Source organism: Phoenix dactylifera, chromosome 7, assembly GCF_009389715.1.
Source record: "Phoenix dactylifera cultivar Barhee BC4 chromosome 7, palm_55x_up_171113_PBpolish2nd_filt_p, whole genome shotgun sequence".
In the NCBI taxonomy this organism is placed as follows: domain Eukaryota; kingdom Viridiplantae; phylum Streptophyta; class Magnoliopsida; order Arecales; family Arecaceae; genus Phoenix; species Phoenix dactylifera.
The window spans coordinates 3319740-3342198 of NC_052398.1; the positions used below are offsets into that span (position 1 = coordinate 3319740).

The 22459-nt window shown below is 37.3% G+C and overlaps 2 protein-coding genes across 11 annotated transcripts; both read left to right on the forward strand.

Annotated features, from left to right (window-relative positions):
• Positions 1 to 566: 566 nt before the first annotated feature.
• On the forward strand, positions 567 to 16232 carry LOC103702379 (GBF-interacting protein 1-like). 10 transcript variants are annotated; one of them, XM_008784795.4, is made up of 11 exons: positions 567 to 957; positions 2379 to 2422; positions 3543 to 3642; positions 4254 to 4383; positions 6147 to 6346; positions 6449 to 6748; positions 11888 to 12278; positions 12855 to 13164; positions 13504 to 13662; positions 14188 to 14691; positions 15357 to 16232. In XM_008784795.4, the coding sequence occupies exons 1-11, from the start codon at positions 798 to 800 to the stop codon at positions 15657 to 15659; spliced, it is 2601 nt and encodes an 866-aa protein (XP_008783017.2). In that variant the 5' UTR covers positions 567 to 797; the 3' UTR covers positions 15660 to 16232. The 10 variants fall into 10 exon arrangements, with proteins under 10 accessions (XP_008783017.2, XP_008783009.2, XP_008783014.2 ...); XM_008784796.4 differs by having other exon boundaries at positions 569 to 957; positions 11891 to 12278; XM_008784787.4 differs by having other exon boundaries at positions 6147 to 6748.
• A 2324-nt stretch (positions 16233 to 18556) lies between these two features.
• LOC103702378 (ribosomal RNA small subunit methyltransferase) lies at positions 18557 to 21283 on the forward strand. Its single transcript, XM_008784786.4, has 2 exons — positions 18557 to 18925; positions 20344 to 21283. Exons 1-2 carry the CDS (start codon positions 18632 to 18634, stop codon positions 21097 to 21099), a joined length of 1050 nt encoding a protein of 349 aa, XP_008783008.1. The 5' UTR covers positions 18557 to 18631; the 3' UTR covers positions 21100 to 21283.
• The last annotated feature ends 1176 nt before the right edge of the window (positions 21284 to 22459 follow it).

Here is a 22459-nt window from a genome sequence, read left to right on the forward strand (position 1 = left end):
TATTTTTAAAAATTATGAACATAAAAATTGTTTACTATTATTTTTTAAAAAATATATATTTTAAAAAATAAATAGAAATAATAGCACACAATATATTTCTTTTGCCTCAAATCCTATGATTGTATTTTTTAAAAAGAAATAATAAAAAATAAAATTAATGCCAAAGTAGCTCTTAGTTTCAGGGAACAATAATTTTAATATTATAAGTAGAAATATTTAACAAGTTACTTTTAATAATTTTTCATTCACTTAACATAGTTATTTAATAAAACTAAAATTAATGCCAAACTAAGAGAAAATACTTTTAATAAAGAATAAAAAATTAATGCCAAACTAGCTATTAACTTAACATAGTTATTTAATTAACACAAGCTACTTTTAATAATTTTTCATTCACTTTTTAGTGCATATTATTTATTATTATTATTATTGTGTCAAGAATTTATTTTTTGGTAGCTGAATCGTCTCGGGAATACCTAGAAAAGCTGTGGTTGGGAGGGAAGGCCACTTGTCAACGTTATACTGCGTCCCTCTCCGAATTACACCAGCAAATAAATGGAAAAGCCTAAATAATCCCTCTTTCCCCTTCGCTACCATGCCGCAGAGCACACTTTTTTGTTCCCAGGGAAGGAGAGAACAGTGAGGTGTTATTGTCTCAAGTCCTCCCTTTTGCTCTCTCACCCCCTTTCTCCGAAAGAAAAACCCCCAAAACTATCTCCTTTTCTCCTCCCGATTCGCTAAGGACTTCCTCTTCTCCTCTCCCTCGTCGTCCTCTCTCCCTCTCTGCGCCTCCCAAGATGAGCGGCGGCTTTAGGGTTTCGATCCCCTCCAACGTCCGGAAGACGATCCAGAACATCAAGGAGATCGCCGGCAACCACAGCGACGAGGAGGTGTACGCAATGCTTAAAGAGTGCGCCATGGATCCCAACGAGACCGCCCAGAGGCTCCTCCTCCAAGGTCCCCATATTCTTCCACTTCCCCAACCCCAAAGTCCTCTATTTAGGGTTGCTTTGGTCTCTGCTCTTCTTTTCTTTGCTCGAATCTTCGGTTTTTCGTGTTCGGTTTCGATGCGGGCGTCTGTTGTTTTGATGGGAGATGCCAATCGTTGCATGATTGGAGGCGAATCCTGCTGACTTTTTGGGTTGCAGTACCTTCTCTCTCTCTCTCTCTCTCTCTCTCTCTCTCTTCTTACGTTTTTATTGTTTATTTTTGAGTTTTCAGAAGGAGATTTGGGGATTTTGTTGCGGACAATTTATCGGCTTATCTTGGTAGGTTGATATATTGACAGGATTGTGGCTGATCTTAGTGGCCTGGGTAGAAAAGTGAGACTTTTTTTTTGTTTGGTGGAAGTCGGAGTTGGGTTATCGGGTAGTTTGAGTTGGCCACCCCATCTTCATCTTTGTTTAGTTTATTATACATTTTTATCTTCATCTTTCTTGTTAACATCAGTGACAATCTAGAGTTGTTTGTCATGAGCTGTTTTTAAAGGCAGATCTGTTAACTCTCATGCCATGGAATGTGTTACCAGTGGGGCTTTGTCACGCATACGCAAATGGCTTGATGGCTCTGATCAAACGATGCCTGTTTTGTATACCATGACTGACTTCGTGATAGATTTGAATTGGTTGAAGATGCTGGGCTACTTCGTTGAATTGTGGATTTGGTAGTGCTTGGACTACCCTGAGGGAGTGTTTCTGCTGTCCACAACTGGTTATGAACAAAGTACTGTCATGTCAAATATATTAGATTTTAGATTATCTAATAGGGAGTCAGCTCTTTGAGATTTGCTATTCAACTCAGGTCATGAAAACGTCATATTGGAATAGATGAAGTTAGCTAATTGGTAATGGATAGGCACCTCTTTTGCTAGGTCCCTCCTCTTCCGTTCTTTGTTTTGCACAATTTTACTGTGTTGCTTTTAGTTCTCTGAATACAGTCAGTTGATGTTCTCTATAAGGGACCTTTTTAGGATTGTGGGTGCATGTGTGGCTAATCATGTGTTTTATCCCCCCAACCCTGATCTCTGTGTGTCACTCTACACACATATTTATATGTACTTATTTTTTGCATATCTCTCTCCGTGTGTGTAAGGGCCTTTTGGTATTGTGTGTGCATGTGTGGGTAATCATGTGTTTTATTCCCTCCCCTCCCCCCTCTGCTTTCTCTGTGTCATTCTACACACAAAGTTATATGTACTTATATTTTTTCGCGAATCTGTATGTGTGTGTGTGTGTCCACTCTCTCTGTGTCACTCTACACATAGTAATATGTACATATTTTTTTTTTTTGGGCATATCTGTGTGTGTGTGGGTCTGTGCCTGCGTGCCACTCAAAATTTGGTATAATTAGGTCGTAACGAGTGTTTTTTTTTTTTACAGATACCTTTCACGAGGTAAAAAGGAAGCGTGATAAGAGAAAAGAGGTATATCATTGTTATTTTTTTTGCATTCAATTCCATAATTTCTTTTCATTCCCATTAGGGGCTGCTGACTAAGTGAGTTTTCATGGTAGAAGTTTTCAGTTTCTGTTTTTATCAGGTTTGTCTAAAGCCTTTAAAATCTATTCTAAATTCCAAGAATAAGATTGCAAGGTCAATGCCATTTCATTTAACATGATATTTCTATAAATAAGGATGACATTTTTCTGTAGTCTTCATACATGTGCTGCATTGTCTATTAAAATAGTACAGATATACTTGCTCCTATAACATCGCAATAATTCTGTGGATAACTTTGGATGTCAATTTCTCTTTCAAATGTCTGCATGCATCAATAGTGCCCAATAAATAAAATCAGTCCAGATCATGAAATAAAACACAACCTGAAAACTGATATCCCATATTAATTCGTTTCCCATTTCAACATAAAAAATATACTTTGGGCAATTCCTCAATTCTACTACCTGTCTGGTCCTTTAAATATGACCTTGCCTCATATGCCTATATGTGCTGTTCCTGCTTTTTTCCATTGCCTTGATTTGAGCATTATTCTTTTCCTCAATGACAATGTTGATGTGATCCAGATATTGGCTTGAAATTCTAAGATTTGTAAGTTGAGGTCTACTAAGTTGGATATTGTGTCTTGCTTTTTGGATTTCTCAATAGATAAAATGGATATTTTTGTAAAGAATCTGTAATAGAATGATCCTAAAGGTGCAGTGTTGAGTATGTAGAAACTAGCTTTTTACTAAATCATCCTCAATTTATCAGCTTTTGATTACATGATCCTGACCTTATAGGATTAAGTATGCAAAAATGTACATATTTCTTGTGTTTCACAACTTCCTGAAGGAAAGGTTGAGCAATTCTATTTATTTTATTGCCATGATTTTCAGACCTCATTTTTTTTTCATTTCAATTAACACCTCTTTTCAACTAAACTTGTTTGATTTTCAACACTTTGATTATCATTTCATTTGGTTAATTTGGTCAGAATTCTAAATACTCATGCCTCAGGTGTTATAATGTATCCAGTTACAAACTATTTTGATATATTAATTGTGTGCACTGTATTTAAAATATTTTGCTTCACAATTCTTTACAGAACATCAGAGAGCCTGCTGATTCTAGGTGGAGGCCAGGAGTGCAGGGGCGAGGAGGTAGGAGTGGTCGGGGAAACTATTCTTCACGCTATGCATCTAATGGTATGTGCCTACTTCTATAATATGAAGCTTGAGGTTCACCTGGCCATGCAGATGGCTCTTTTTGACAGTCCATTGCTCTTATAAGTCATGTCTTGGTGAATTTACTCATTTTAGTTTCAGTTTGCTTGTTATGCTTATCATGATGGACAGTGTGGGGTCCACTAAATGGGTGTTTATTAAGAACTTTTTATTGTTGCCTTTTAGGATATTCATGGCTGCTGCTGATTCTTGTTCAATTGAATGATCTGAGACTGGCACCACCATGAACATGTTTATGAGATCTGAAAGTCTCTGTTCATCATCTATGAAAGCTCCATTTTCACACCATGCATCATGTTTCCTTCATTTTTTTTCTTTTTGTAATTTTATTCTAATTGCGTTAACTATATCATGCTGTTTATTTATCTTACGTTTTCTATCTTGCATTGTAATTTTTACAAATCTTATTTGGTGTATTGGGATCTGTCCTTACATAGCATATGCATTATTGTGTTTCCATAGGTATATTATGCATTATAAAGAACAAATGTTAAGTAATTTTACATGCAAGATTGGTACTTTATCATTTTCGTTGTTGGATATTACCATACATATTGCTTACATCCTTGTAGATATTGTTGGGGAAAGGAATGTTACTTCTGGAAAGGAGAACGGAGTAAATCAAGGCACAGAGGGAGCCAATAAATCTTTTTCATCTGTTAATCCTGATACTGAGAACAAATCTTTAATCTCCATATCAAGGTATCTAATTTGGTTTGTTGTTAGTTCGGCGCATACTTTATCCCTATAACAAACTATAATTCTAATACTGGAATGTGATTTGTTGATTTTGGTTTGTGTTGATGAAATTAATGCCAGCTTTTTGATGCACTTCATTTATGCATGATAAATTACACATGTGCTGTAGAACACCACCATTTATTGGTATTGCAGATATGTATTGCTTTTAGCTGTTTGTGTCGTTCTTGATTAATCATGAAAGTATTGATAAGTGAGCTGCTTATACTATTCTGATGTCCTTGCAAACTTCTATGATGTTTTAATAGGTGATGCAACGATATTAATTTGTCATATATCCTGGTTCTAGAAGTAGCATGCATTGGCTTCCTTCCTCTCTTTTGATTTTTTTTGTTTATAAATTGAAGGATATATTATCTTATTATAATTACTATGGTTAAGCTACAAGTAGAGTGTTATCATGGATTACAAATCAAAGCTGCCGTAAACTGATGTAAATGCAGTCTGAATTCTTATCTTGCTGTTCACCTTCTTTAGTTTCTTAATCATCAGAATTCAGAACAGTTATAATCATCCAACAAGCGTCATGTTTAGTAGTCAACTATCTGCAAGTTGCTTTTGAATCCTACATTGCTTTGGGATCCTGCTGCTTATACATAACAAATGCAGATATTTTTGAATCCTATCATATCTTTAATCTGATTTTTTCTTAGGATGTCCATCTTTTGTTAAAGTTCTTCGACACAAAGTTAAGGGCCTTAAGGCCTTTTTACACGAGGGCAATGTCTAATTTGTTCATGTTACTGTTATCAGTTAATTATTTGTCAATACATGTAAACCATGCTTGTTTGACATACTTTAATTTTCCCTTCCTTGAGAAGAACTGCCATAGATCTTCTATAATATATACTATAATTGTAAAAAGAATGGCTAGAGTTGGGACACGCTGAAGCAGGACTACAAGCCAGTGAAACAAGTATAAGTACATTTTAAGTTTCCCACGTAAGAAAGGAAAGCATTAAAGAGAGACTTCAGAAGAATTAGCACCAGCATTTGAATTTAATATCCTGCAGGACCTGCTTACTGTCAATGAGAGATAGAGAGCAGACACTATTAGAGAGAGAGATCTGTAGAGTCCGGAAACACCTCTTTATTGTTTCTTCTATCTCCTATTTTCTTGAATGGCATGTGCTTGGCATCTGTGGGTACTAGTTTGTGTTCAGTCCTGATATCATCTTGATGGGTTGGCAAGGATGTCATCACCTATTCAAAAAATGGTTAGTTTGTGAGTCTAGGCATTTAGGGACAAATTTTACAGATGATTATTCCACCGGATTGCACATGTGCAAAATAAATTGTATGTATAAGTTTTTTCCACTGTTTATAATTTTAGTGTTTCGCCGACTTAATTACCATGATATTAGTATTCCTAATGAATTTTTGTAGTATTCATAATTGGTTTAATTTATAACGATATTTATTCCTTTCGACTGCACATATGCAAAACACATTGTAGATATCGGTTCTTTTTCCCTTGGTTATAATTTTAGTGCTTCACTGCCTTAAATACCATGATATCGTCTATTTTTGATTGGCTTCTTTACCTTCTTACATTTTTTAAGAAATAATTGTTCAGTTCATTTGTTTTTTTTTATTTTTTCTGATGGAGTTAAATATGAAAAAGATGCTCATGTTTTTCTGCATATTCTATATGTCGGCATCCTTGTGTGTGTATATATATATGTTTCATACTAAACACTTTTCAGCTCTATACCTGGCCTGGCCAATGGTCCCGGCAATGTGGATCACCCTATTTCATCTCAGGAATGTTCGTTGCAAGTATCTGGTGTCAGTCAGATTGCTTCCAAGGAAGAAAGTTCTGCTACTGGAACCAATAAGACAGGGAAAACCTCATTGATCTCCGATGATGTAAAAACCAGTTCTGCATCTGGACAATTTGTACCAGGTGCAAGCCAATCTGTGCCATCCAAGGCAGCAACTGTATCTGGGGTATATGCTTCATCATCAGACCCTGTGCTAATGCCATCTCTTGATCCCTGTAACCCAGGTGAAGTGGGTACCATCAAACGTGTGGTTGGAAGTCAGTGGACTGTTGTGGAAGCGACAAACAAGGCTGCATCTCGTGATATATCTGGACCTGACTTGTCATCTGTAGGAGGAAAAAGTCCTTCTGCAATTAGTCGTTCTTCAGTACATGGCCGGGTGCAAATTAGATCACAAGGATCTCGAGTGAACCAACTCTCAGATACATCACATGCTGCATCTTCATCTCTCTCTGGTCCTCCAGGCAGCAGACTGTCTTCTACTTACAACAGCAGATCACAACAGCTAACTGATTCACAGAAAGGTATTATATCCATGGTCCTAACACATTTGTGCTGCCATCTCTTTGCACTTGTGTATAGCAACGTCCACTTTTTTCCACATTAGATAATAGGTTTTGGTTTATTATGTGTTTTTCTATCGTACTGTCCTGCAACCATGGGCCTTCACTTCATGCATATACCATATGTTTGTTTGTTACCATAACATGTTAATAATGAGCTCAATTCTTCTAATCTTTGTACTAACCGCTCTCTGTTGTCATTATAGTCCAATATGTTGGGGCTGGCATCTTCTTGGCTGTGGATTATACCTAACAACATGTTATTTATGAACTTGCCAAGCCTATTTTGGAGCTAAACCTTGGTTGTTTCCTAATTCTAGATTTTTAGGGCATATAAACATTTAATATCTAGTATTATATAATTATTCAAGGGATCAAGTTAGATCCAGTTGTTGAAAATTGGTATTCTCTGATTTTTGTATTTAATAACTTATAATTAGTTTATTTAAATATAGGTGAGCAGGGTGCATGCGTGCATGCTATATTTTCAAATACAATAATTTCACATCAGTGTTTAGCTGATTGGATTCAGTAATGCTTATTTACATATTTTTTTAATTAATTTAACCCATTACCTCTCATTATTTTCTGTGTTTTGTGGGCACTTAGAATCTTATCACCCACATAAAGGTGGTGCATTTGCCTAGTAGGTCAAATTTGCTGCTTCTGGTCCAAACAGTCAATGTTGATCAAAGTATATAATGCATGACTTCCTATAAGTTAAATTTGACAATCTGTATTGGTGGAAAAGAATTATTGCTGCTCAGGTAATTTTGTGCTTGTCAGGATAGTAGATTTGCTTACAGATACAAATTTCAGAACATGATAGCGGCAGGTTTACTTTTTAAAATCATTTATTTATGCATGCATCTTTCATAAAATTATTAAGCTTTCCGAATTACAAACTAAATGCATCTGACATTCTTTGTTAAAATCCAACATAAATTAAGCTATTACATTAAAATTATTAGATTTGGTGATTAACAGCAACCCCTTACACTATTCATTGTATGGATGCCTTATCTTGAATTTTTTTGCATTGTGAAATAACAGCTGCAAGGTTATATTTAGGTGATATTGAGTTCTCTATGTTATCTGAACTAGTTTTACAGGACTCAACACATATTGTCATTCTGGTATGATGAGTTAGAGTAGTTTTTTAACTGTTTAAGTTCATTGAAAGGGAAAATGATAGATAGGAAAATCTGAATGCAAAATCACAAAAATCTGTAATATAGCCAATGACCCGAATTTAGAACCCCACTAAATGTAAGAGGCCAGTAACTCTATTAATACCACAAGGCAATGGCCTATTTTATTTTAACAAAGATGCGAGCATAAGCATCATCGTTGGTGCAATTACAACAGCTCATATCAATATACCGTTTTTGACAAGGAAATAATGAAAGAATAGTAGTATCAAGAAAAAAGATTAGACGATTGCCAAATCAATTATCAATGAAGTAACTTAGTCTCGTATTCTAGGAAAGGCCATATGAAGTATAGAGTTCCTTGTAGAGAAGTGGAACATTGCTACAAGATCTGTCATCCATCCAACAGATCTCTTCAATATACAAATGAACCAGTCGGAGACTTCAAGTACTTACCAATATTGGTTTTTCAATGAAATAAATTTTAAAAACTAATCTGTTCATGCATGGACTAGATTGCACATATAGATGAAGCACCCATATATATTTATTTAAGAGGAACCAGGCAAGCCTGTATGTTACAAATGAAACCAACAATAGCTATTCCATCTATACACAGGCAGCATTATGTGTTAATATTCAGCCCACCATAAATCTAGAAAAATTTACAATTGATTGCAACATCCAGTTTGAATTTATTAATTGTTTCCTATTTCATAGGCAAGTTAATTTTGGGTAGAAGACTGATTTGCCATCAAATAGCCAAGACTGAGAGTAAATATACATTTCCTTGCCTGCGATGCAGGATAGCAGAAGTGCCTCTTCCTAGAAGCAAAACGAATTGTAGTTTCTTATTCTTTTGCCAACGAATAACGTCTACAATGTCATATGTGATTGAGTTGCCTTAAATAATGTATTTTTTGACAATGTTGAAATATACTAATGGGTTCCAATTTTTGGTTCACTAAGATTCAAATTGTTTGAAAAATATGGTGATTAAAACTTAAACCTTCAGAAACTCTTGGCAACAAGAAGCCTCATATAGGACCTTAGACATAAAGACTTCTAACATGATCAAAATTAATATATTGAGGGCTCAGTGCACAAAAAATTGCTCTGTGCGTCATTTGCTTTCGTTAAGTAGAGATTGGTTGTCAAGGTTATCAACTATACTGTGGCCTTTGTGACTGGTGCTTAGAGATGAATACCTACTGTGGTGTGTCTTTTAATGCTTTCATCTGCTTTCAGATTTCATCTGAACGATATCTTTGGATGTAATTAACATTAGACAATTGTCATCCTCCTCCTTCTTTTCTCTTGTATAAACTTCAACACTTGATGGCTTTGATGTTGTTGTTGTCTGTGCTTCTAAACTTTTTAGTCCATCATAATGTTGTGCAATTGATTTCTCCAAGTAATATCGAACCAGACGACTTTCTAGCAAAAGTGCTTTGTTAACCTTGAGGATCAGGAAACAAAAATAATAATCTATGAACCCTGTTATTAACTTCTTTGATACTAACTCATCTTTGGATAACCGGAGGGGTTCCCTTTTCTGATATATAAAAAAGAGCGAACAAAGGAAAATTCATACGCATGCATGCACGTGTGCATGCGCAGGAACACATGCATACATTCATGTTTTCTACAATGGTGGAATTGGAGATGGTTTTGTGGAGGGGTGACAGTGGGTTGGGTTAGGTTGGGGCTATTGTCAATTACAAAGAAGGGCTTGATGCATACTTTGCCCTGCCATGAAGTCAGATTCTATGACTTGTGCTCATTCGTGGGTTTAGGCAGATGACTTTAGTCGAAACAACTTGTCTCGATGATGTAGATAGTGCATCAGCTGTTGTGAGTCAAAGTGATGCTCAAGTTGACGGGATGAAGAGGATGGGTGGTTTCTTAAAGAAATGGAAGGTGTTTAATGGATAAATCTAGCGACGTGGAATGTGGATTAGGTTCTAGGCCATTGAGATTGGTGTACCTGGATGGTTGCCATATCTTCTTGATGGGCATAACAGCAAGATTAACATTGAAGGATTATGGAGTGATTAGAAGTATGCTTTCTTGCTTTGCTTGTATTTAAGATCAAATGGTCAATAGATGCATCTTTGATTGTTCAGTAAAAGGGAAATGCGGAGCAAGTTCTTAGGAAATGAATAGAAGGGCCGTGTTATGGTCGATCAGTAAGCTATTATGCACTCTGTCAAGGTGGCTGCTTCTAGGCAAACCTCCTGGCTGTCCTGCACTCCTAACTCCTCCATCATTAAGTGGTCATTTAGGAGCCTTAGTTGGTGATCCGAGCTGTTTTCCTCTCGATGATGAAGCTTATCCCCCATCATCTCACTGGCCGACTTGACCCTTGTTATTTTGGGGTCATTTCTAGTATTCAGAGTTTGCCTTGATTTTGTACCGCTCTTGCGGCTTGCATCGAAATAGCGCTTTATCCCTAGATGTCCAGTCAACTGCTGCACCTCAATGCATTTTGAGGAAAACTAGCTAGCTCTGGTTTTGAGTCGCATTTCACCCCTAATCACTACTCACCGATTTAGGTTGCCACACCCATCAAGAAAACGTGTATATAAATAATGATAATCTAAAAACATCCAACTAGAGACCCTAAATAACTTCCCATTGTACGCTAATTTATGCTTCTTCAGGATATGATTTTTGTTCATTTTTAGAATTAGTTATGTTTCAAGTCAGGTCTCTTTTGCATGCCTAGCACCATCATTCTATGGTAATGGGATATCTTCCTTTTGGAGGCTTAGCCTCTTTTGATAGAACAAATATTATGACTTTGGAAATGGGAGGCCACAAGGCAGAGCTTCTTGACATTTCATGCTTGTGATATTGACTCTATTGGTGTATATGGTATCATATCATTCAGTAACACTATATTTTTGTTTCTTTGAAAATTACAAATTGGCCTAGTTACAAAATAAATTTATGGTGCATCTCAGCGTACCAATTGCATATCTTTCTAATAGTGTACTTTTCTATGCCTTTGCACACTTGATATTGGCTTAGTGATATGGCAGGGGCATTATGTATGATACTTTAATCCTTGATACTTATGATCCATTGGGTCAAGACACTAATACTCGAACCTGATATTCCAGCTAAATGTCTTAGCTTACTTGGTTATTATTGGGTTGGTTTGGGATTTATTCGCTGGTCAAGGCAACACCCACTCTTCTAATAATAAGGGTAGCCAAACGTGTGTCACTTATTTTATCCATCAAAGCAAAACATCATAGCAAGAATGTATTGGGCTTGTATCATTTTATAACTGAAGTCACACAAATCAGATTAAACTTTGCGATCGTAAGCCCTATAAGAATTTGGAAAGGCTGTCATTTGAAAATTGAAATGAACCATTAACTCAAATAGCACAAACCTTGACCACCTCACAGCAAACAGATTGAAAAGTGGGATTTTCGAAGGTCTTGATCCTTGGCAAATTGTTCATGCCCATTGACTTGGTCAGTGTGGACATTTCTAATGCTTTATGACACCTAGAATATTTTGTCTAGGTATTTTACATTCTGTATTATCTTTCAATCGGAATTTGTGGATTTCATCTGACTGTAATGATTGTTTCAAAGCCTTTTCCTTATCAAAATGGGGTCACTAAAGAGCACAATTTAAAGTTCATCAAAGAAAAGAGCACAACTTCAAGTTGATAGCTCTGTTGGTGGATTGAGCAAATTTTTATAATTTTAAACAACAATTCCATTAAAGATTCAGCAAGTGTAACTATGTATTTGATTTTGGCATATGCTTCGATTATTTTCTAGTACGTATGATATGCCATCACTTTGTTGATAGATAGTTTTTGCTTGCATTTAATATGCAATTTAAATGTTTTAGCTCTTCATTGTACAATTTGTCCAGTGTGGTGGTTATTCAAAGATTATCTGGATAATGCTTGTTTTTCATTTAGCAGTTGTTGCTAATAAAGAGTGGAAACCAAAATCAACACACACAAATCCTGCTCAAGCATCTGGAACGCCTGTTACTTGTGGCGTATCAACTGTGGTCGAAGCTGTTACTGAGTCACTGCCGGTGCCAGGTGCAGTGGCATCAGAAAACACTACTTTAAAGCTGGAAAAAAGGCTAGATGAGCTGCAGCTATCGGACAGACAACATGTCATCATTCCAAACCATCTTCAAGTCCCAGAGTTTGAAAGGCATGGTTTGAATTTTGGAAGCTTTGATTCCAGTTTTAACCCAAGCACGGGTTCTGCTAACGGCACTGCAAGTGACAAGAGCACTATGCCACCGTCTGAGTCATCTCAAGAGATTGAGGAAGATGTTGAGGATGCTTCTTCAAGGTCAGATACATCCATTTTACTTTTTTCATTGATTTTGTTGCATTAATGCAGTTCTACTTATACAAATCTATACTTGCGTATTTATAAAATTTACAGGCTGATGCTTCTGGAAAATGTTTTAGTCTTCTGTTTGCCTCTTCTATTTGTAATTTAATACTGCATGCTGGTGTTACTTATGTATTTCTGAAAATTATATATGGTGTGACTGCGACAAAACTCGCTGTGATGTACGGTCTGTTGGCTTTGACCTTTTCTATCTCTGTGGTGTAATGTCTGTTAGCCTTGATGCTTTGTATATATCATAGTCAAAATATTCTAAGATGCTTCTATATAGTCAAGTTTGATCTATATTGATCAGTTTATAAATCCTGTACAAAGCTACTCTCTCTCTCTCTCTTTTTGAGATGGGGGAGTTGATATCCTCCCAAATCTACCAATTACGATCTTTTGTTGGTGTACGCTGTTTTGGCATCAAGATACCCTGCAGTACTTATTTTTGCTTTTTGATGGCAAATAAATTCCTTTTATTTTCTTTTTAAGTTTTCTTATTTACCTTTCCCCCCTCTTTGAGTGCAGCAGTCATGATGCATCCCCAGATGCTCAAGAAGTGGACTATCCAGATCGTCCCCAGTCATCTACCCAGGTGCCAGAAAATTTTTCAACAAGGGCAGCTGACATATCCTCCAGTGTCCCTCCAGCTCCAGAATATGTTCAATCCAAACAAGAAGCTGCTATGGCTCCAGAAGGTCCTCAGTACTCAGCTGTGCATACTGCACCTAGTTATTCAGCACTTGGGTTGGTGCCGCAAATGCTTGGTAGCCAATTAGCACCCTTTGAAAGCTCCGAGTCTCAGGCACGTGATACTACTTGCGTCCCAAATTTTGTGGTAAGTCTTTAACTTTCTGGACCTTTATTCTTACTTTACGTTGAAAATTGCCTATTGGATTGTAGATCGAGCAAATTCTGTATTTTATATTTAACAATCTGTATTCTGGTAGTCTTATGGTAATTGCTCCAAGCATAGTTGCTTCTGTAAACTAACCTTGGGTAGTGACCACAGGATGTGTCTGCAAACAATTTTTTCTGTTCAAGCTGTTCCATTCGTTATTGTTAGCTCTGGTAACTTTAGTAGTCCAGATAGGAATCAGGATGGTATTCCAGTTGTATTTTGTTTGTAGTCCATTCTAGGAATATGAAAAACTGATATTCTTTTTTGTGGGTCCAGCAGCCTTTTGATCCTTCCTCAAGCTACTACACCCAATTCTATCGACCTACTGCTGATGCTGAGGGCCGGTTCTCTCCTTTTCTTGCACCTGGTGCCACTGCTAAGTATAATGGCAATATTGCAGTCCTACCTGCTCACACTGGCCAGGCTGCTCAGGAGGTTCACATCGAGCACTCTGCTTTGTTTTGCTGCTTCTTTAGTGAAATAATTAAAATGCTCTTCTTTCACATGCTGTCATGCTTACATTTAATCATAACTAGAATGTTTTACTCATCTATTTGGGGCTGATTTTAGGACTTCTCACCTTTTGTGACTTGAAATATATGTTTCCATGGATGCAGCTAAATATTTTAGTCTATATCGCAAGATTTACTGTTAGATTGTTTTTTAAGTTTTCAAGTGAAATTTCGTTTTCTACCTATGGCACTCAATTTATGCCTTCAAATTTGCTTTGAAAATAAACCTGAAAAAAGGGGCCAACTATTAGAGTTTTGAATCTGGAAGAAATTGATAGTATCTTGTTTTATTTGGAGATGCTACCTTTCTTTTTGTCTTTGATCATTTTTAATTCCATCAGCAACCTATTTACTGTGTTCTGTTTACCTTCTGTATGGATTTTCTTGTTTTATATGCTTTGTATATCTGCCTTCTGACCAGAATACTTATTACATATTGTGACTTCAGAGTGGGAACTCTGTGGTCTTGTCAACAGTTGGGTCTACTTCTCTTTCTGCTCAAGCTGTTGGGGTTATGCAGAGTTGTGTTCCTGTTCCCCAGCAGCCAGTTCCTGTTTTCCGGCAGCCTGCTGGTGTACCTATATCACATTATACTCCCAACTATATTCCATATAATCAATATTTCTCCCCATTCTACGTTCCACCCCCTGCCCTTCACCATTTTCTAAGCAACGCTGCATTCCCTCAGCAACCTCCAACAGGCAGCGTATATCCACCTCCCGGAGCTTCTGCAGCTGCCACCCCTGTTAAATATTCTATTTCTCAATACAAGCCTGGTACCAACACTGGTAATTCAAACCTTGTTGGGATCCCAACTGGCTATGGAACATATAGCTCGAGTCCAGCTGGCTACACTCCTAATCCTGCTGGGAGCATTGGCAACTCAACTGGCAATGAGGATCTCACGGCATCTCAGTTCAAGGAAAATAACGTCTACATGCCCGGGCAGCAGGTACCTTTTCTTCCTTTTTCTCAAAGTTGATGTATGGTGTTCTCTTCGCTCTTTTGATGCAAAAATACTATGTTTTGGCTGTTACTTTAGATGAACAGAAACCTTAAAAATCTGTCAACCAGGAATTCATGTGTCTCCCGGCATGTTCAACTGGTATGATACTGCTTAGACGAGAAAACAGTACCTGGGATGCCACCGGGACACCTGTCCACAAACACACTGGGATGTCCAGATGGTCCTGTGGTTGGTTCCGGCTGGGATGCACCGGGATGGTTGTGTCCCGACACTTGGGATGGCTGTGTGTCCAGCAATATTTTTTTAAAATCTTTTTCCTCTTCATTATCTTTGTTAATGGTTGTTCCAGTTCATCGCGGTCCATCCAGGCTGTCCCGCTATTGTACCAAACAGGATCAAACTGGGACTGGCATCGGTACCTGGATTTTCATCCTTGCATTGTTCACAGCGGGCACCATAAGTAGGACTCACTTATTATGTAAATGTTTGGATATCAACCTTCTTACTTCTTAGGTTGTTTATATGTCTCTCACTTACATGTGAGAAGCATATTCAGTTGCAATGCTCTGATTGCTATTTCCGAATATTTAATTATCCTAGATTTAGGAGCTTCTATTTCTTTTAGTTTTATCTGAATCTTTGCTGTCTAGCAGAGTGAAGGTTCAGCTGTCTGGATTCCTGCAGCTGCTGCGAGGGACATTTCTAGTCTTCAGGCCAGTTCATTCTACACCATGCCTCCACAAGGACAGCATATGACATTGGCACCCACACAAGCTGGCCATGGCGGCCTCAGTGGAATTTACCACCCCACCCCAACTGTCGCTGCAGCTGCTGTTCATCCGCTACTCCAGCAGTCCCAGACTGTGGCTGGTGCTGTCGAGATGGTGGGCCCACCTTCCGGTGTTTATCAACAGCCACAACGAGCACAGGTAAACTGGACTAATAATTATTGAAGACAGGAAAGTGAATCCTTGTAAATGGTAGCCTCTTAAGAAGCAAAACACATATTTCGATCCTGTGAAATTTGGAGGCTACTATTGGTCTCAGGAAGAACATATTCGGCGCAGGGCAGCCTGATCAAAGAGTGTGAATATATAGATATATCTAAAGGATGGCCAAACTGCACAAGATTCCAGGTTGCTTTGAGAATGTGAGATTAATAGTCGTGGTTCACCTGTGACTGATGCTGACCATTTTTATGTTGAGAGATCTGGTCAGGTTCCTTTGCTAGTCTGCTGCTCGTTCTTTATCATTTGCCCTTTTTTCTCTCTTGATCTTTTTAAATTACCGTCAGTGGTGAAAGGCGTGATTTTCTTTTCTTTGTATCCCTTTAGATGAGGTTATAGTAACTTTGGGAAGGTAAGATTTTAAATTAGTGGGGTTTCATTCTTTCCACTGCCTTACCTGTAAAGTGGATTTTGATAGTATTAAGGATGTATTACAACTGTTGTATGTGGTGTAATGGAAGCAGCAGCACATTCCTTTCTGTTTCCTTGGACTTGCAATTAAAAATAACTATGCTTGAATAGTTTTGCAAAATCCACCCTTGGATATTTTGCAGTGCTTGAGAACTATTGAACTTTTCTCCAATCATCAATGAGTTCTGTGAGGCACAAAAGGCTATGGGCTCCTTTCCACCTTGTAGGTCTTTTAATTGAGGAATTATCTCTCACATAGCAATGTCGCAAGGATATTGCACCTTGTGCTAAGCATTTGCTTGTGGTGTAAGAATTACAAAGTTTGTTTTTATAATCATTTGTTTGATCGAAAGTCTCACTTGAACAGCTTGTCGCCCTAATGCCTGTCGTTGAGTCTCTTCTGAGGCTCTGTTTCAACCAGCTAGCAATATCTATCATGCAGCATCTACTATACCCACTGGGTCCCCTGAGTTGGGTATGTAGCCCATGGAAATCCTACTTTGCTGGTTGGGAACCCAATAGAAGTGAAAAATAGGTGCTTTGAATTTGATATTGGAATACAAATGAGAAATAATTATCATGTACTAAGAAGTTTACTTGTTTTCATATCTGTGTGAATATCATTCCAGTAAATGAAAAATAATAATAGCATGTAAACCCAATACAACAAACGCTCTTAGCTAACTAGTGAGTAAAATGGAAAGGCGAAATGGCAGGTAAGAAAAAAAAAACTCACAGTGATCAGTGGTTACTGATTTCAGGAACTTCAATGAACATAAGTTGCATTATCTGTGTAAGACTTCACTACAAGATGCACCTTATTGATACGAGGTCTACTGATAGTAGCAATGTGGACAACTTAGGACTCAAGAGAACTCTAAGCTTCATGGCACAGGATTAAGCGTTTAACTGAGAAATTAATCTCCACGAACTAAATTGTAGGCATTTTAAGTAGTGTTGTGAGCTAGAACCGAACAAATCCTTATAGAGCGGTCATTGCCTATGGCTTCCTCTTTGCTCATTTTGGACTTGTGAACATATTAGTTATGTGAAAAAGAAAAATTAAATTTGTCTTTAGGGTTCTCTCAAGATTTAACTTGTTACGGACCAGACAAATCCCTGATATGGTACCAATCCCAGATCGTAAACTGTAGGCGAGGGGAGAGAGAGAGAGTGTGTGTATACTTGGGTTTTGAACTAGCATACAATTCGCAGGTACGATTTTCTTTTTTTAAAATTATTTTTAAATACAATATAGCAATATAATAAATTATAATAAATAGAAAATTTCAATAGCCAAATTTTTATTGCATATAATTAATGAACTTTAATGATTCATGAGCAAAAACTTTCATCATTAAAACTAGTGTTATTAAGATCTCTTGCATATTAAGTAATAAACTTTAATGATAGCTGGGTACATTAATATCAGTGCCATTAATACTAGCACCTACATTAGCTTTGCATAAGCTAAACCTCTATTTTTGGATATATAGTAGCATGTTGCCCATGTTATGCCATGTTGACAAGATTGCATATTGACCCAATTTTAGGTTTGGATAGTGAATTGAGTTTAGGTTTTTTATTACCTTGTCCCCCCCCCCCCCCCCCCCCCCCCCCCCACCCAACCCAACACATTGATAGAAAGAGAAGAATCACTTCAACCGAGTATATCTATAATAATGCGAGAATTACAATTCATCCCAATGCATTTCACATGCAATAAAAGACTTGTTCTATATTTACATGTGAATTAATAAGCGAATTAATAAACCTATCAATGTACACTAGTGCTTCATATTTACATAGAAGAACATGTTAGGTGGGTCAAGGGCTAATTTGCAGGCTCCTTGGTTATGAGCTATCCAATTCTGATTGTCTTGAAATAACATTAGAAATTGGGTCTGGTCAGGCCTTGCTGGGTTATATGGGCTCAACTTGATTTAGCCTAGATTGAGCTAAGTCAGCATACTCCAAGAACAAGCTGATGTGGAAGAAATATAAACTAAAGTTGTGTTACTCAGCAAGGTAGAACTTGGTCGGGTTTTGTATGGATCCACTCGGCGGACCACCTCTGAGTGGGAGAGGCGGAGTTGCTCTGTGCACTCCATGATGTTCTGCTTTTTGATCTTTTTTGTTATATTCATATATGTTATGTATGGTACCCGTGTTTTTAGCGCACACAAAAGAAAAAAAAAGAAAAAAAAGGTTTGGTATGGATCAAGGTTTTTATTCCTTTTTGGAGCCTCTGACCCGACCCAATCTGCTTCCAAATCTGGTCGATGTACGCCCCGCTGAACCGAACCCAGCTAAGCAGTATATAAACCCAACCCGGTCCGGTCTATTGGTTAGATCGGGTCTGAGTTCGACCAAACCAAGCAAAGTTGCGAACTCCAATAAAACCCCTAACGCCGGTCCAAGGTTTTCCCCAGTAGTTAGGCAAAACCCTAACCCTCGTAAAAGGAGCACACCGCAAGCGCGGAGAAGGGGAGAGGAGAGGTGCGGCCATGGCGGGAGGGAAGATCCAGAAGAAGAGGCATAAGGCCATGGGAGGAGGCATCCCCTTCGAGAAGTCCAAAGGCCAGCACATCCTCAAGAACCCCATGCTGGTGGAGACCATCGTCCAGAAGTCCGGCATCAAGCCCACCGACGTCGTCCTCGAGATAGGCCCCGGTACCGGAAACCTCACAAAGAAACTCCTCGAGGTCGCCAAGTCCGTCGTCGCCATCGAGCTTGACCCCCGCATGGTCCTCGAACTCAACCGCCGCTTCCAGGGCACCCCCCACTCCAGTCGCCTCAAGGTAATTGATTCCTCCAATTTATCTACGGTTCCTTCTCATGCTTCTAATTCCAATTCCTTTTTTTTTTCCAATTCCAAACCCTAGATTCTACATTTATTTGCACTGTATTTGGTTAAAGGTTGCACCTTTGCGTCATGCTTATGGTCGCTTTCAATTTTTTTCTGTAATTATATGATTTTATTTCCCCCGAGACCCTAAAATTATCAACTTATTTGTGCTTTGTCTAAGGTTGCACCTTGGGTTCATGGTTATGGTTTCTGTGGTTTCTATCGAATATATCTAGTTCGAGACCACGGGATAAGGATTCCTTGAATGTTTGTGATTCCTATTGTTAAACGATTATTATTTTCTTTTAAATTTTCTTCGATTATATGATTTTTTTTTTCCCTCTGGAACCCAAAAGTCTATGCTAGTCTGCGTTATATTGGGCAAAAATTGCGCCTTTTACGCGTTGATATGCTCTTTAATTATTGCATCGAATATTGGACCACCGGATATGGTTTCTTCGTTTCTTTATAGTCTTTTGTAATATAAATTATTATTTTTCTCCCGTTTTTTATTAGATGATTAATTTTATTTTGGAAATCCAAAAATTTACAATGGCATGTCACATGTGCTGTATCTGGTTAAAGATTATAATAGTCATGGTTACGGTTTCTATTGATTGTATCTAGTCCAAGATTTTGTTGGAAAACAAGAAGAAAAGAAATATAAGAAACAAAAAGTGTTTCAAATCAGATTCACAACCAATGAGAAGGGTTTGCCTTTTTCTTTGGCGTTGGGGTCTTGTGAAAAAAAACAAAGCTCGCATAGCAATGAAATGTTTTTAGAATAAAATGCCAATTTTTCCTGATATCAGATCTTGCTCTGTTCCTAAAACTAAAGTTTTATGTGGAGTTTGACTTGATCAGCTGAAGTTTTAAGTTTCTCCTTGCTAACATGTTCTGATTGAAAGGTCAATCTTTAGTCATGTTCCAATAAGATGTCTTCTTTTGTGAAATTGTTGATGGAGTGTTGGATCTTTTAAATTGAACAAATTACGCATTTTGTGTTGTACTCAAATTTTTGTAGCTGTTTGCACCTTTGAATGTAAGTTTGGTGATTTTTTTTTTGGCGAAACATTGTTAATTCTTCATGGTCTATGTGACTTAAATAATGTTTTGAGTATATAGTTGAAATCTGACGAGTTGAATGGGTTCTATTTTGTTCCCTCAATAAAGAGTGGTTTTGTTTGATATTTATCCATCAAAGTAAACATTGGTAAAGGTTCCATGGTGAGCTAGTTGAATTCTCATACATAGAGTGGTTTTTTCAATTCTGATCCAATCAATTAAAGAAACAACAGACAAATTTCTAATATCGTGTTATACGGGAAGTGAATGATTACATTTTTTTTGTTCTTTCATTTCTACATGTAGGCCATCCAAGGAGACGTGCTCAAGTATGACCTACCCTACTTCGATATCTGTGTGGCAAACATCCCCTACCAGATATCATCCCCTCTCACCTTCAAGCTACTGTCACACCGTCCACTCTTCAGATGTGCTGTCATCATGTTCCAGCGTGAATTCGCGATGAGGCTGGTTGCCAAACCTGGTGATAGCCTGTACTGTCGGCTCTCGGTGAACACTCAGCTCCTTGCTCGTGTCTCTCATCTCCTCAAAGTGGGACGGAACAATTTTAGGCCCCCACCGAAGGTCGATTCCTCTGTGGTGCGAATCGAGCCAAGGAAACCACTTCCGCCTGTTAACTTCAAAGAGTGGGATGGGATGGTGCGCCTTTGCTTTAACCGGAAAAACAAGACACTGGGCTCGATCTTTAGACAAAAGAGTGTACTCTCATTGCTAGAAAAGAACTATAAGACCCTACAGGCATTGCAACTCTCTCAGAAAGGGCAAATGGAGGATGATAATGTAGCGCCGAATGATGTAGCAGTCTTGGCTGATATGGTTGAAGACCTAAGCGTGGAAGATAATGGGAAAGATGATGAAGAAATGGAGGTAGATGATGCGGATATGGTGGGCGGAGGAGGCGAGGGGGCTGATTTCAAGGAAAAAGTGTTGGGTGTGTTGAGGCAAGGGGATTTTCTGGAGAAGAGGTCTTCTAAGCTCACACAAGTGGATTTTTTGTACCTGCTCTCTCTGTTCAACAAGGCCGGCATACATTTTTCTTGATTGATTTCTAACATTAATTTTGGCAAGGTTTTCTTATCTCCTTGCTCGATAATTTGTTTTTTTATTTGTCTGTATTAGGTGTTGAGTCATGCTAAGATGTTTGAAAGTTTTCATATACTCTTAATCTAGTTATGAAAAGAGCTGCTTAATACTTTTATCAGTGAAATATAGCTTTCCTACAGTATAAGCATGGCAAATTTTATTACTTTGCTGTTCGTGCATCCACAGGATGATTGGCCATCAAAAAGGACCAAACTTATGTATGGTCAGTTTTTATTTACACTGTAGTTGGATACCATGCAGAATTTCCAAATGTATGGCTAATGCTCGGGTGGAAAGTTTACTCCCCTTCAGAAATTTATGGATTCTTTAATCTTTGAAAGATCAGCATAGAGCTTAGCATCTTTTAATCCGCTGATTCATCCACAATGCTTCTATAATTCGTGTAAGTTAGCACATCCAAGTGCTACCATGATTAATTCTGAAAAAATCAAAAATTTCTGCAACAGCTCGTTACATTAACTTAAGCTGAAGGGATGTCGCATAATTGAATTTTTCAGTTGAGCAAGTCAAATATTCATTAGTTTTTTTATATGAGATTATTGTTACTGCCTTTTTGTTATTATTGGCTTTCCCCTATTTCTTTGCCCAGCTCGACTCTCAAGGCCTAGTTCTTTGCAGTGTGAAAAGCTTATCCAGAAATCTATATTTTTTAGATAAGTATTTCTTAGGTAGTATTTAGACAGAAAAATAATTTATGCATATTTTCTTATGCATTGAAAAATAGCTATGGAATCTATTGTCCATATTTTTTTGCATTATTGTTTTTCCCAGATAAGTTGCTAAGATCGATCCATATTTTCTATAATACCCTTTATTATATAACTATTATTCATAATAATATTATATTATGCTATATATAAAAATATAATAATATATAAAATAATATAGATAATATGTATTATTGTATTGTATTATTATTATAATATGTAATATAATATAATATGATATATTATTATATTATGTACTAATAATAATTATATTATATTATATTATATTATAATGATAAAATATATTATATCTCTATACTAATATTGTAGGGTTAATCACAACAAAATAATTTTTTATTCTCCAATTCAAAAGAATAAAATATGATAAATGGAAAATCAGTTTGAAGTAATCTTTCCCCTCTACCTATTGGACTCCCTGCAATGACTGCCATGTTGAACGAACAGATGTGGGAAATGGGATCCCTTGTTGAGTTCACATTGCAAAAAAGAAGCAAGCATGTTTCCTTGACAATAATAAAATGCTGTCCTAGCTAAAAATCAAGTCAGCAACTAAAACCGGAGCTCTAAAT